Source organism: Pinus tabuliformis, chromosome 1_1 (assembly GCF_031772625.1).
Source record: "Pinus tabuliformis cultivar Carrire ecotype Pingquan chromosome 1_1, CPIR1, whole genome shotgun sequence".
NCBI lineage: Eukaryota > Viridiplantae > Streptophyta > Pinopsida > Pinales > Pinaceae > Pinus > Pinus tabuliformis.
In genome coordinates, this window is record NC_142297.1 from 940,375,464 (window position 1) to 940,390,842 (window position 15,379).

The 15,379-nt window shown below is 36.3% G+C and overlaps 1 protein-coding gene across 2 annotated transcripts in view; it reads left to right on the forward strand.

The window, feature by feature from the left end:
* Nucleotides 1-9,462: 9,462 nt before the first annotated feature.
* Nucleotides 9,463-15,379, forward strand: part of CSTF64 (cleavage stimulating factor 64) — a 186,927-nt gene continuing 181,010 nt past the window's right edge. Inside the window, exon 1 of one of the 2 annotated variants that reach the window (XM_089393003.1) lies at nucleotides 9,463-9,759. In XM_089393003.1, coding sequence (XP_089249129.1) covers nucleotides 9,729-9,759 — 31 coding nt within the window. In that variant the 5' untranslated portion in view covers nucleotides 9,463-9,728. The remainder of the gene's footprint in view (nucleotides 9,760-15,379) is intronic. The other variant, XM_089393004.1, reaches the window with a different exon arrangement.

A 15,379-nucleotide genomic window follows, 5' to 3' on the forward strand; every position in this document is an offset into this window, starting at 1 on the left:
TGCGCAATTCCTTTATGTCAATTCTCTGACTGCATGCACCACTTGTACAACTTGGAGTAGTTTACAATTGATAGTACATTGCCCTTGAACTCCAATCTCAACTGGGTAACTATAATTCTCTCCATGCATGAATTAACTTAGGTTGATTGATCAGTTAACTAGTTAATCATTGAAGACACGCCCCACTACTCTAGTTCATCCAATAGTTAGAACTAGTTTAACTGACCATAACAAAATTGAACTAAATTAAATTGTTACAACTGAAATTAACTCAACCTAGGCTCCTAAAATTTAGGAATCAATGCACACAACTGAATTTCATGCCCCTAACTCGAATTAACTAACCTAATTGAGAGATAACAACCATGTCACCTCATTTAAATCATCAAAGTTGTATGTTGATATGGAATTTCAAATTTCCTCAATTCAATTAAGGAAAAAATAAAATTAAGACTTTTTCTTGCTACATTTTCAACACTCCTTCCCAACAAGAAAGGGATTCTCAACTACCCTAATCTAGCACCTTTGGAATGTACTGCATGTAACACCTCCCATTGTTACTTTTGCTCCTACAACACCTTCAATTGAGAAACATCCAAAAAAAGATTGATTCAATTATGTATGTAACTGTCTCCTGGGAAAAATGTGCTGCTGCTAACTTTGCTACGGATCCTCCTACTCTGCTGTCAAAATTGCTATGCACTCCTCCATATATGACTAACATTGATCCTCCTGCTATTGAATATTGTGGGCCCTTATAGCAAGGTAATGATCCATGAGAAGAACACCTCAATGGACCATGCCCAAATCACCTCAATGGACCATGCCCAAATCTTTGCAACTCTTGGGACTAGGGATCTACATCGCCCCACCTCACTGCTAGAGGTATAGTTGCATGCATGGAGAAATCTGATCTACTCATATATTGTTGTTACTAATTTTTTGTTGCTTCTGCATTGCTACTGCAAACTACTGCAATAATGAGTCTAATCTCCCCGGATCCTGAAGTACTATCTTCCATAGGGCTTCTCCCTCTGAAACTAGACTCCCTCTGAGTTTCAATCTCCCTGTGGGAAATCTCGCTGCTCCTTAATCTACTAATATGAATTATCACAGCTCTTTTTGTGTCACTAAACATTGGCTCATTGATCTGTCCACTAGTAACCTTCTAGCTCCATTAAGAATTTTGCACATAGGTTCTTCTCAATCTGCCCTAAACTAGGGCTCCATAATACTTCCTAAAAGATCATTAGTTCTTTAATGATCATTGTACATGAGGAATTCAAGGAATAGTTCTATTGTGAATCATGCTCAGATACCATGTAGAAATTTCTACAATTCTAGCTCTGATACCATGTAGAAATTATGATGTGTAGATTCAAAATAGCTCATGAAATTTGCTAAATCACAAGACTTGAAGCTACTTTACTGATTTGCGAAAGTTAATTCACCATCTAAAACAAGAATCATAGACATGGAAAAGGAAACATCACACATGCACATATATTTATCTAGGGGAAAGCAACTGCTCAAAACACCTTACTATCTATATCGCATTATTCAAAGAATATGGATGATTACAATATGCTTGCTCAAGCTTGAGCACAACTTGCACCTTTATCTTCTATCCTCTGCTTGATTGACTGAACTTGGCCAACAATTAACCAATTTCAAGCCTTCCCAAGCTCCTAATTCCTTTTGTTGTTCCTTGAGGAATTAGGCCCCTATTTAATAGGAATTTTCCTCCATTAGATTGCGCAATTCCTTTAGGTCAATTCTCTGACTGCATGCACCACCTATACAACTTGGAACAATTTACAACTTATAGTACACCACCCTTGAACTCCAATCTCAACTAGGTAACTAAAATTATCTTCATGCATGAGTTGATTTAGGTTGATTGATCAGTTAACTAGTCGATCACTGAAGTCACACCCCACTACTTGACCTTCCACTAGTTCCCTCAATAGTTAGAACTAGCTTAACTAACCATAACTCAATTTAGCTGAATTAAATTGTTACAATTGAAATTAACTCAACCTAGGCTCCTAAAATTTAGTAATTACTGCACACAATTGAAGTTCATGCTCCTAACTCAAATTAACTAAGCTAATTGAGTGATAACAACCATGTCACCTAAGTTAACTCATCAAATTTGTTTGTTGATATGGAATTTCAAATCTCCTCAATTTAGTTAAGATAAAAAACAAATTAAGAATTTTCTTGCTTCATTTTCAACAGTTGGTGCCTACAATATCTTTCATATCATGTGGTGTCTATGAAGAAGAAGGTTCCCACTTGGGACATTCTTGAGTGAAGGTTCATGCGTGGACCTCGTTAGTGTTTGTTATGTCAAAATGATGGGGAAAGTGTTGTTCATCTATTTGTGGCTTGCCCTTTTTGTCAACATGTGTGGAATGTATGTAGTGCTACTCTGAGACATTTTATTCCTTGGGAAGGGATGGATCCGTAGGTTGCCTGGATAACTTGGTGTACCAACCCTAGCCATCGTCTGTTCAAATCTCTTACCCCCATTGTTTGTTGGTGGGTATGGTTGGCCAGGAACAAGGTGGTTTTCTATGACAAGATTTTGGTTCTTGTGTACACTGTAGATGAGGTATTGGCCATTTTATGTCACTACCCTCAAGAAAAAGGTATTGCAACCCCTAGAGCGATTATTCTTGAAAGCATTGATTCTTCTAAGTTGTGGGCATTTTTATATGGTGCCTCTATCAAAAAGGTGAGAATGGTGGAGGGGAATTATCTCATTCCTTTCTCCAAATCATAGTTTCAAATTCAAAATGGGGTTGGGACCTGGGACAAATAATCAAGCAGAATTTGTAACCTGCAAAAAATTTCTTTGTTTGCCAAAGAGAAGGGTTGCACTCAATTACACATATTCGAGGACTCAATGTTATCTATTAATTGGCTCAATAACACTAATGTTTGTAAGAACATCTATCTATTTCCTATTCTAGAGGAGATCAAGTGTATTATTGATACCTTCATATTGTTTTCATGCTCACATATTTACAGGGAAAGGAATCATGCAGCAGACAACTTGTCAAAAGATGGTCTCCTTTTGGAAAAGAATATTTGGGCTATAATTGAATAAGTTAACGATCAATCATATGGATACCTTCATCGTCCGTTTAGGTATCCAATATGGGCACCAAATGCAAACTCATATTATTTACAAATGGATCGACATATATTTATTTTATATCTCTTTTGGCTTTGTTTACAACTCTTGTTTTAGCTTTAATTTATTGCTGACATTCATAGACTGCCCTTTTATTTTGTATGCATATGGACTACTATGTTTTTCGTCTGATATTTATTTTTATTACTTGCTCTAAGTGGTGTAAAAGTCTACTAGATTGGGACGACTACGTACTTTTTTTATACTCTACCAATCCCCCTTTTTTTTGCTCACTCATGGATAGATTGACTTTTATTCCCGATTTCTGAATTTTACCAACAATTTTTGGAGGTGTAGTATTTCTTTATTTATAGTTTTTTGTGGATGACAAAATGTATAGTCTTTTTTTATCGGTTTTATCCTCAAGTGAGTGTTAATGTAAAGTTACTTGATTGGGGTAATACATGAATACACTCTTGAAGTGTATATGCATAATGTAAATTCATCATTTTAATATGAATGAATTTATAGGTCTTTTTCTTTGGGAAAAAAATAAATAAATAATAATACTAATAATAAATAAATAAATAAAGTTTTGTGATTTTTACCTGTAAGAGTTTCCACTTATATTTTGTGTTACTCGTTCAGTTTATGAGATTGATGTTTATGATGTTTGAATGGAATTAAATAAGTAAAATTTGTCATTACACTGATTCACCCCCGCTCCACACCCCCCCCCCCCCCCCACCCCCCGCAACCACACACCAAAGTATAATTGTGAATTCTAACAAAAACAAACTCTCAGTCAGGTTTTCAAAAATTCTTTTGTATTTACTAGCTAAAACAAAGTGTCTATCGCATTATATAGGATCAAGGTTTGAATCATTGCTTCGAAGAATAGTTTGGTTAGTTGTAGTTCTAGTATTGAACTTTCTAGCAAGAGGATATTACCTTCATTCCTCAAACTGTGGATATCTTGTTCTAGGGTATTATAGGGGGAATTTTGATCTAGATTGTATTTCTTACAAGAAGTAGAATTAATAGACATAAAATAATAAATTGTTGTATAAATCATCTTAACTTTTATGTTTGAGATTTCAATCAAAATGTATTGATTGAGAAAGTCTATCTTTTGAAGCCAAATGTGAAGAAAAACATTTTTTTATTTTTATTTTTTTATTTTTTTTAACAAATTATATCTCCTATCCCTTTACAATGAGATTCGCTGCTCCATGCAAAAGGTTCTCCAAATCAAATTTTACAAAACCATTACATCATCAAATGAAAAATAAAAAAATCATAATTGTGAATATAAACATGTCACTCACGCCAAAAATCACTGTAAATTTAATCAACAAATTGAAAAAAATATAATTGAATCATATAAAAAATGAATATTGAAAGTTTGTACTCATGTGCAATCTACAACTTAAAAATTACAAATTTATGATTCTCAATTCGATTCTAATGATATTTTGTATTTGACAATTGAATTTTTTCTCACCGTAACAGTGGGTCATGTTATTAAGCCTCCTTCTACTTATGATTATTTAGGTTAAATTGCACAACCATCCTGTGAAACATACACAAACACAATAACCATCATTGTTAATTTCTAGTACTCCACAATTAGTATTTTCATACATCAAGAATTTAAAAGAACGATATTCCAATCTATACATATTTTATTCACATTCAAAGATTTTGAATTTGCAATCTACACTAATGGCATTGATTGCCGAGAAAACTTAGCATACCTACAAGGTTGGTATTTGTTTTACTTGCTTTTAAATATTTTGAATATGAATCCCTCTTGCTAACAAGAGCGATCTCCCTAGATCTTAAAGGAAACTAGAAACAAACAAACAATTGAATAACTCTTTTCTTAAGCTTAATTCGTTTGAAATGTAAATACAAGAGAAGAAGAATAAGCCTCTTACCTATTTGTGAAATGCTTGATGAAGATCCCTACTCTGTTTCAATGTAGCTTCTTAATGATCGAAAAGACCTGCAACCACAAACATAAGAAACATCAAATACTTATGCGACATAAAAATCAAACAAGTTTAATCTAATGATTAAGGAGATTAGAAATTGGAATCATCTTAGTGAATATCAAAAGATACATAAATCATTCATCATTTCAATAAGATGATATAATGGAAAAAGGGATTCATTTGCATTAATTCGGGGATAAAGAAGAGCCTTACAACGTCTGCCTTGATGTCATGAGGTTCCTCCCAAATGCCTCCAACCCGCTCCTTAGATGACGAGCCTTCCAATCTAAATCCAATAGCATAAGTGTATCTTCTCTGAACTCCCTAATCCCTCTAACCTGTAGTCAATTTATAGACCAAGAGGAAGAAGTTTCAGATCCAAAAGAGAAGGATGAGATCCTCTAATTGGGGGATTAGAGTTCCTTGATGAGAGGGAATTAGCTCCATGATCTGAGGGGTATGACTCGAATAGATATGACCTTAGAAGCTTTCAATTGAGATATATTCACCCAACAATGCTTCTCAAATTCACTTTTTATTTTTATTTTCCTTTGAGTTGACTACGCAGTCTATAGTGGAAGATAGAGCACAGTTCTGCGGAGATTTCAAGGATAGAAACTACACATGCGTGGAAACTAACTAGGAAAAGCACGCAGGTCATACTTAACAATTCATAAAGCTTATTTTACCCAAAATTCACATCTTCTTCAAGGGTTTTTGATTGTTTGACTTCTAAGGGAGTACAATGGAACATGTTTATGGATGGCGAGAGATCCATTTTACTAGTCAAGTGTCATGGTGACAAAATGACGTGTAACAATAACATGAACTTTGATAATGTTTTAGCCCCCCCCCCCCTTGTCTACTTGGTAGGGGTTGATGTATATGGTGCAGGTGTTGATACTGCTCACAGAAAGTTAACCTAGTATTGATGTGGTAGATACCATTGCACACATGTGTTAGGCCATAGTGGAGGGCTTTTAGGTAGGGCCTATACCTCATAACAAAGAAGCCATTAGGCATAAACTCAAATTTATAGTGGTCTACCATAATTTGAAATATACTTGCCACAAATAAGTGCGATAATACCGATAATGACATTATGTAAAATGTCACATATAATGTGAGTTCCTATATAATGGTAAGACTGACAAAGAATATATTCAAGATATATCTAGCTATAACATCAATATGATGTCAGTGACATGCATTATATAAATGGGAAAGTATAATGCTAGTGTAGTGACATAATACATATCTCTCTCTCTCTCTCTCTCTAAACAAAAGACAAGTATTTTAAATATGTAGAAAAACAACATTATGAACTTAAAGATTTGCAAGAAAACTCACCAAGCTAGCACATGCTAGGAATAAAGCCAAGGTTTCCTTTGAGACCATAGTCGAACTTGGTCATAGGGGGATTAGGTTGCCAATAAGATTAGAGTAGAACCTAGTCATAGAGGGATGAGGTTGCAACGTTTTAGAGGGGCCAACGAGACGAGAACTATAAACAAACTCAACTATAGAGAAGGGAAAACATTGTTCGCAAAACAACACAACAATCTTTGGCAAAGTGAAACTTGGTTGCGGAGAAGGAAAAATAATGGCAACATAATAACTTGAAAATGCTTAGTGGAGCCAGTCAAGGATAAATCTCATCTTTGATGGGACTAGAACCAAAGCTAAAATCGGTCATAAAGAAGGGATAATGGTACCCACAAAACAACATGACAATCCCTGGTGGAGTTGAACTCAATCACAAAGAAGAGAAAACAATGTGGCAATCCTTAGTAAAGATGAAATTGGTCATAGATAAGGGAAAACAATGCCATTGAAACAATATTACAATCCTTGACATAGTTGAACTTGGTCATAGAAGTGAAAACAATGTCTACAAAACAAAACAACACCATAATACTCGATGGAACTAAACTTGTTCATAGAGAAGGGAAAACAATGCCCTTGAAACAACACCACAATCCTTGGTAAATTTGAACTTGGTTGTAAGGACATCTCTAACAATACATGAGCAAGAGTTGAATTTGGTCATAAAAGGGGGGAAATGATGTCCATGAAAAAAGGGGATCAAGAGTTGAACTGTGTTTCATAGGGGGGAACATGATGATATGAAGTAGTGCAATGGGTGTTGTTCAATCAGAAACATGACCGCAATCCTTGCCATGCCAAACTCAATTGTGGAGATGTCCCTAGTGACACCGGAGCCAAAGCTAAAGGGGATAAAAATACCCACAAAATAGGGGAATAGTCTTTGGTGGAGGCGGAGCCAAACTGAGTCATGGACGGTGGGGGGTGTAAGGATACAAAATAACACAAGCAACATTGTTTAATCAAGGTATCGAGTGTCTAGGCTAGTGAAGGGACGTGTGGATGGCAATGAGGGGACTATAACATCATTTGAGGCATGTGGCAAATGGTTGATGGCCTTATAGGGATCATGCAAGAGTGATTATGAGTAGAAGTAGTGGGGAGGGAAATGCCCTTAATGAGGGCCAATATGTGGGTCTATCTAGCATTCATAATCAATGAGTGTTATCCTTGATGCATATGTATCGAGACACAACTTACGAAGAGTGGGTTTAATGCATTTATGTACACAAATTATTATCCAAGTGAGTGTCTCATTTTTTCAGGGTATTTATTGAAGCTGAATTCTCATATCACAACTTTAAGTTGGGTGTTTTTTTGTTGTATGCTAGCATGTCCATGACTTGCAATACTAGCCCGTGATCTAAGAGACCATGACCTGAGGGTATCTAAGCTGTAAAAGTCACTCGGGATTTGCACCTAGCCTGTGCCAAACCAAACTTTAACATTGATAGATTGTTTTGGTTGTCTCTTCTTAGTTTTGAACCTTGGCCGCCTTATAGAATGAACTCCTTGAAACCCAATTGTGATAGTGGGATTTGAAAACTTCAAGTTGTATATTAAACATATATTGGTTGCACATTAATTTCGTTACACTTTTCTTATTAAATTCACCATGAATAAAGTCTTGGGTTACCATACTCTTTATCTAATATTAATAGCCATAGTATAAACATTTTACATTTTTTCTTTCTTTTTAAAGCCATTCAAAATAACATGAAGGGATGTTAGTTATTTACTTTGAAATTTAGTAAGAATAATTTTGGATTGATGAAATTGTAAATATCAAATGTTCTCATTACACAGTTTGGTTGTAACAAGGGGTATGAAAAGGCACTAAATCCATTTTTACACTAAAAACAATAATCTTACAAAAAAAAACATTTTTGACAAAGATTGCATGCCCACTTTAGTGTGCTAACTTGGAAAAATCAAATTCATAAATATTTAACCTCCTTCATATTTGAATCTATGGTATCAAATCAAACACTCATTCATACCTCTTTCCAATGTGAAAAATGACAACATGGGCCTAATGGTTAAGAGCATGTGTTTCCTCCTAAGAGGTCACAAGTTCAAAACCAGAGGGGGGTAGAGTATGTATGTCTTTGTAGACTCAACAGTCAAATTGCCACGCAGAGGTGGGTCCTTTGTCCCACAAACAAGGGGGTCTCATACACTAATTTGGTGTCTGACTTGACCGTGACCTTAAAATTGGATAATAATAATATTCATATCAATTTGACTGTCATTATGTGATTATTCGACATGTTAATACTCTCACATAAAAATGTTAGCACCTTTATATTCATATAATATTATGAGTTTGTTGGTGTTTTTTTTTTTACATTTTAATCTTAATAAAGTACTTAGTATTGTTAATAGTAATCTCAAAAATTTAATCTTATAATTTGTGATTTCTCCACCAACAACATACTCAAGGTGGGTGGTTTAATTAATTTAATTAATCTTTGGGGTTTAAAAATATTTGTAAACATCTCATCCCACTCTCAATTACTTCATTGATATCGTATAATCCAATCAACCCATAAAATAACAAATATATCAAAGCAAAAATTTAAAACTACAATAATAAACCACATTGGATGATTAAAATTTTTTATATGATTAACCGAAAACATATCTCAAAAACAAGTAACAAACCATTCACACAACCTAAACATCTTGAATTTAAGCCAAAAACAACGAGTTTTTATCCATAATCTCCCTCTCCTACATGACCTTAATTTAATTTGCAATGTGCACCATAAGACACCGAGGGTTTCTCATGAAGCTTTTTAAGTAAATATTTTAGAAAAAACATGTGAGAGGGTTATTCATGAAGCTTTTTTAAATAAATATTTTAGAAAAGCCTACAAATAAATTAATTCTCATGGTCAGATCGTGTAAGAAAGCTTTGCGAATATGCGAAAGCCGTTTAAGAAAGACATTATATTTGAAGATGTCCAACTTTACGGTTAAAATAAGCTCTCCAGGCCGGTAATTTCACAAGTCGTAGGGTATATATCAAATCATTTGGATGCAGGCAGCGCGGAAAGGAGAGAGTTACAATTATGAAATGCTGTAGCAGTTGTAAGGCGTACCTGTGAGGCGGCGCTGGCATTCCCCTCCGGTGGTGATAATTGTTGGTAGTTTCTTTGTGTTTAGGGAAAATTGACGGTTCCGCGTAGAAGTGTTCAATCATGACTACCCCACAACACCGCTGTGTTTTCGGTAAATTACACTCTTTCCCTCCTATTCTTTTTCATTATAAATCCAATTTAAGTTCAGTTTTCTGTTTTCATTATATCAAATCTCGTTTTAAATTGAACCGTGGGAAGGTACAAATCCCAAAGCCTCACGGGCTAGAGAGTTTGAATAACAATGTCTGCTCCATTATAGGATGGGCCTTGGTTAGTCCTCATTTTAGTTCATTTGCATTTGTTTGCATTCAAAAACTTTATTTGCAACTTGTTCTGAACGCACCCTTCCTCAGCCAAAGCCATTATTTTAGCTGTAGCAGCGAATTAAAATTGCATTCTTGAAATGGCAATCCTTCCATAGTTTCCTAAAATTTAATGAATACTCACCTATCTTAAGCATATACTTTCTTTCAGGATGATTCTTTGCGGAATCAGAGAAACCGCAGAGATTCAACTCTGTATTGGGATAAATCATAAATCTTTTAGAGTTCGGTTAGATAACACTAGGAAATGAGAATCTTACCATAGCTTTCGGGATTCGACCCTTTTGCACTAGGACATCCCTACCAATTTCTCTCGCCTTCATGTTAGTGGATACTCAGCCATATGGCAATTAGCAGTGCAAGGCTATGAGCATTACCACTGAATAAAATTTGCTTCGGGTACAAATGCTTTGACAAACACGCAGCGACGAGCCACAGCACATAGAGCGGCCTTCCTTTGGCTTAACTGCCTGAACCAAGGGTTAACTATTATGCCTAAATTACTCGGGACTTGCGTCAGGCATCATCCCTTTGAAGCTCATGCCATTCAAGTGGGAAAGACCACAGCGATAGTGGAAACACTGTTTTATGGCTTGGTATTTAATTCAGTCTAACGAATGAATTAATGCCCTGTTGGCATGTTGCAGCACAATCGGATGATTATCAGCTCTAAGTACAGTTGAACAAAGTCACATCTTTTAGCCAAAGAGACAATGTAGCTGGTAGTTATGCTCCTCAATGGATTTCAACCATCTTGCACCACTTTATAGTCGACAACCTAGGATTTTACATGGTGTTAGGGCACATTTGTCCACAACCCACGTTTTGACACTGTACATTTGCCATGTATGATAGATGACAGTCATCTACCATGTTATTTTCTTTGCAGACGAAAGTGTGATTTCAAATTTCCTCTTTCCATAAATCCCTACTTCCGAAGCCCCAAAGTGCGGGAATTCAACATCTTTTGAAGATTTATTGTGTGTCCCCTCCCTGCCACCTATGGATATCTTGAATCTTCCATCCTTAGTAACAAATCCTTGCTATAATCCCTTTGTGTATGCATAATTAGATACTGTGATATACCATAGGCCGAAAATGAATATAGGGATGTTGGCTTGTGGACACGTCGCTATGGTCCCTGGATGTTGGGACATCACTAAAGATATCCCTTGTTGTCCTTTGTTTGTCCCTGATACTTGGGGACTTCACGGGGGATGTAACCAATACTTAGGGATTACTCAAAAATGCCATGTATAGGACATTCAAAATAGAAACACAAAAAAAGCAGGAAAAAAAGAAACCAGGAGAGGGCCCAATCACCTTCCCTTTGCTTGTTATTCTTTATATAACTCTCACAACCTAAACTTTGTTGTTTCTCACGTACAGCACACTAGTTTGAGCATGTTAAGGAGGTTGCACCGTTGCAGTTGGGTTTTTGTGTACTATATTTTCAAGACAAGTTTGTACAATAAGGATTTTCTATTGTATTCCAAATTTTCAGTTCCAACAAACATTCATTTAGTGAAAAACTGGAAAAACATCAATAGTTTATCGTTTCTTTGGCTGAAAAAAGTAGAACATTAGTTAGATTGAACTAATGATTGAATATCTTCACATTTCCATGGGTGACAATTATAGTTTCCCAAGTACATAGATGCAAAAGGCTAAAGCAGATGTTGCTTGGGCATGGCCCCAGACCAACGACATGGATTGGGGGTCCCGTTTATCTCTGAAGTAATGATGCATGAATCAAAATATTGTTTTCAGATGATTTTGGAAGATATGACTGAGAGGTCCAAGTGACAATGATGGACCCATGTTAATAGATGGGGTGGGAGGTGATTTGGAAGTGGGAGGGTTTTGTTCTATTCTTCTTTTTTTTATGACAATTTGGATTCTTACTAATTAAATGACATTGGATGTAATTATATGATGTATCATTGTATTTCATTTTTCTTTTGGCATTGAGGCCTTATTGAGAAATACATAAATTGTTCTATTCTAAATACCAATTTCCTTATCTTCCTTTCTGACATTGTTTGAGCTTGAGAGGGCTTCTCCACATCAAGGTCGTTAGAGTGCGGAGCGGAGTAGGAGTGTTTTAGGGAGTGGGAGCGTCATTTTCCAAAAAACTCAGGAGTAGAGCATCCCAGGAGTGTTTGTTTTATATATATGTAGCTCATTTATATTTAAAAAACATGCACAACACCAAATTAGTTGCAAAGTATATGAAAACATGCATATTTATACTTTAATGAAGGTAGAAATGACATCCATAGTGTATGAGTGAGTGATTAATCATTCGAACATCAACCATATAGAATCTAGATTCTAGCAATCAATCAAACATACAAATTTTAAAGTTGTAAATTTGGCAACTAGGGCCAAACATCACCTTGAACAGCTGATATGAGGCAGCTGATATTTTTATTGGATTCCTCTCTCTAAGAGGTGTAGAATTGATCGAAAGATCATTCCATTCTGACATGTACAAATGAAGTTATGAATTTATTTTGATTATGGACAAATTGTCAAGGTCGGCCAGCCATCAAATTAGCACCCTCAAGCCTTCATCTTTGCATATAAATACAATGAGCCTCCTCATTTTGGCATCTCACACATTAATTCTTCTCTCTCCTTCATTTTTTGGGTATGGATCTTCTGAGGCTTCTCTCTCTCCACGTGCGAAGAAGGGACCTTTTTTTGCTGTCCCTGCGTTGACCAGCGTTGACCGAAAGTTGCAGGAAGCTGTTTTGATCAGCGTTGACCATCTTTGACCATGGTTTTGTGTGAGCAATTTCTTCTTGGGCAGGCCGCAGTTCTGGGCACAAAATCTGAGGCTGTTTGACCTCTGTTTGACCAACGTTGACTGTGCTAGGGCTTGCTGTTGCATTGACTTTCATTGACCAGGTTTGACTGGATATTTTCAGACTGTTTTTGGGCTGATTTGACTTGCTGTTGGAGGTCGAGTTGACCAAGTTTGACTGAGTTGTTTTGGAGGTCAAAATCTGTCCTGTTGACTAGTGTTGACTTTCTAGTTAGGGCTTTCTGTTTCTGCAGTTTGACTGATCAGATTTCATTGTGATTGGGCAAGTGAATATTTTACATTGTACTCTCTCTCTCTGCTGAGCTTTTGAAGAATAATAAGAAGAATTGATCAAGGGTTTCCCCACATTGGGGTATGTCCCTTGCTAGTGACATATCTTGTGTCCTCTTGTGTTGGTTTGCCTTCTACTCTTAATGTTTATGTTCTATCTGGATTCTGCATTTTACTATCATGTTGATGTGATTGCTAAACTAAATATTGATATTGGGCTAATGAAGAAATTGAAGTAAAATTGCTCTAAGCATAAAACGTACCATTGTTATCTAAAATTAACATAAAGCCATATAATAGAAGTATACTATTAACTTGTGGAATAAAATAAGTTATGCTGGAATTATGATTATAGTGAGAGGAGGGGGGGGGGTATGAATTAGTATAATGGCCAATTTAAACAAATTCACAATTCATCATAAATGAAGAACATAACATTGCATCAACCATCACATCAACATATGAGAACACCAGATATATGTGGAAAGCCTTGCAAGAGAACCACAATTCTCTTATTTTCTTCTTCAATCTTTGATTACAATAATTTATTGGCACCAACCAAAAGTGGACACCTATCCCCTGAAATATGCAAGCACCAACTTGCTTTAGGCTACAACCTGATTGAGGCACCAACCTCAGAAATATGCAAGTACCAATTTGCTGAAGGCTTCAAGCTGATTGAGGCACCAACTTCTGCCAATCATAGTGGATCTCTTTTTCATAACATTTTCACACATGGATCCACAAACCTTCAATTCAAACTTCCAAAAGCAAACATTCACCCTTCTAATTTGATCTTAACTTACCCCGACAACAACAAATATTCTAATTCTGATTTTCAATGGCAACTTTAACTTCTAAATCTTCAATGCAACTTCATGGACACCCTTCGAGCTTGTCTTCTGACCTCTTTTGTAATCACACGTCCTCTACATACTTCATTCCATTTAATTATTTCGCTTCCTTTGCAACTCTTAACCACAGTTCACCAAAACTTCTTCTTTTCTGGTCGCATCCCACACAACTCCAAAGTGTTCTGGCTTATTTATAGTTCCATAAAATGATCAACCATGGTAGGGCCGATAATTCACTGAACAATCTAAGTTATTATTTCATTTTTTTTGTTTTCTTTTGCTTGGAATTTGGTCGTGATGACTTGGATATAACTTGATTCCTTGGCCCTTTGGGGCTTAGATACAAAACCATATGATATGACTATATTCAACAAAACGTAGATCTGGAGCCTTGTGATCATTGCAAATTATGGTACACCTCGATTCTTTTCGACCTGGATTACACTGCAGCACCAAAAAATTCATTCTTTATTCCATAGGATCAGGAGCCGTGATGGAAAGCTACTTCTATGTGGGCTTGCCGCTTCGTTGCTTGTCGGCTTGCCGCTTTGCCGCTCATCGACCTTTATTTATGTCCTTTTTCTTCGATTGCCGATGGCCGATAGGCCCTTTGGCGCTTGCCCGTCTAGCGCCTACAACCAAGGGCTATGACCTTGTTGAATTTTCTATAAAGTACACAATAGAAAACAATTTTATGATCTGATAATTACTGCCTAATGATCTTCAACCAATTTATCTCATGCTATTGATATCATTGAGCAATTATACATAGAAAATATCAATAGTAAGTGAAGCAGAAATAGTAAAGATCATAGAAAGACAACCATGCACAATAGAGACAATATTTTTACCCTGGGAAACCCAACCTTGGGAAAAAACCCGACAACCTTTCTTTAGGAGAAATTATTCTGCGGCAAGGTTTACAAATCCAATTTGTCTAGAAATTTGTGCCAAAATCCAAGTAAAAAATACTAGTCAAACTTAGTCAAATTCCAGCAAATCAACATTGGTCATGTTATCACTCAAACCAATAGGGGACCTAAAGGGGGTTCCCTAATAGAGCAACTGCTAGGTCAAGGGCAACGGTGGAGGCTTAGTCTACTGTCACCACAGCTAAGTCTCCCTGCTCTTGATAGACTTTCACTGATGGGAGGAGTCTTGGTAGTGTAGGGATCACTTTGTAAAGTAGATGTCAATGGATAAGTGAGGAGTGACCTTGAAAACCCTTTCCCAAGGACAGAGTAAGGAGTGGAATTTGCTTGCTCTTTAAGCAAGGGGCTTGGTCCACCAATGGTAAGGGGTGAGGATTGGAGGGTTGAGGGAGAAAGGATAAGCTTATAAAGGAGTTTCTGAATCCCTATAATCCTTGGAGGCTTGGACTCCCAAATGGTCTTTGACAAATAGTCTTTGTTGAGAAGTGGGACCACACGGGGT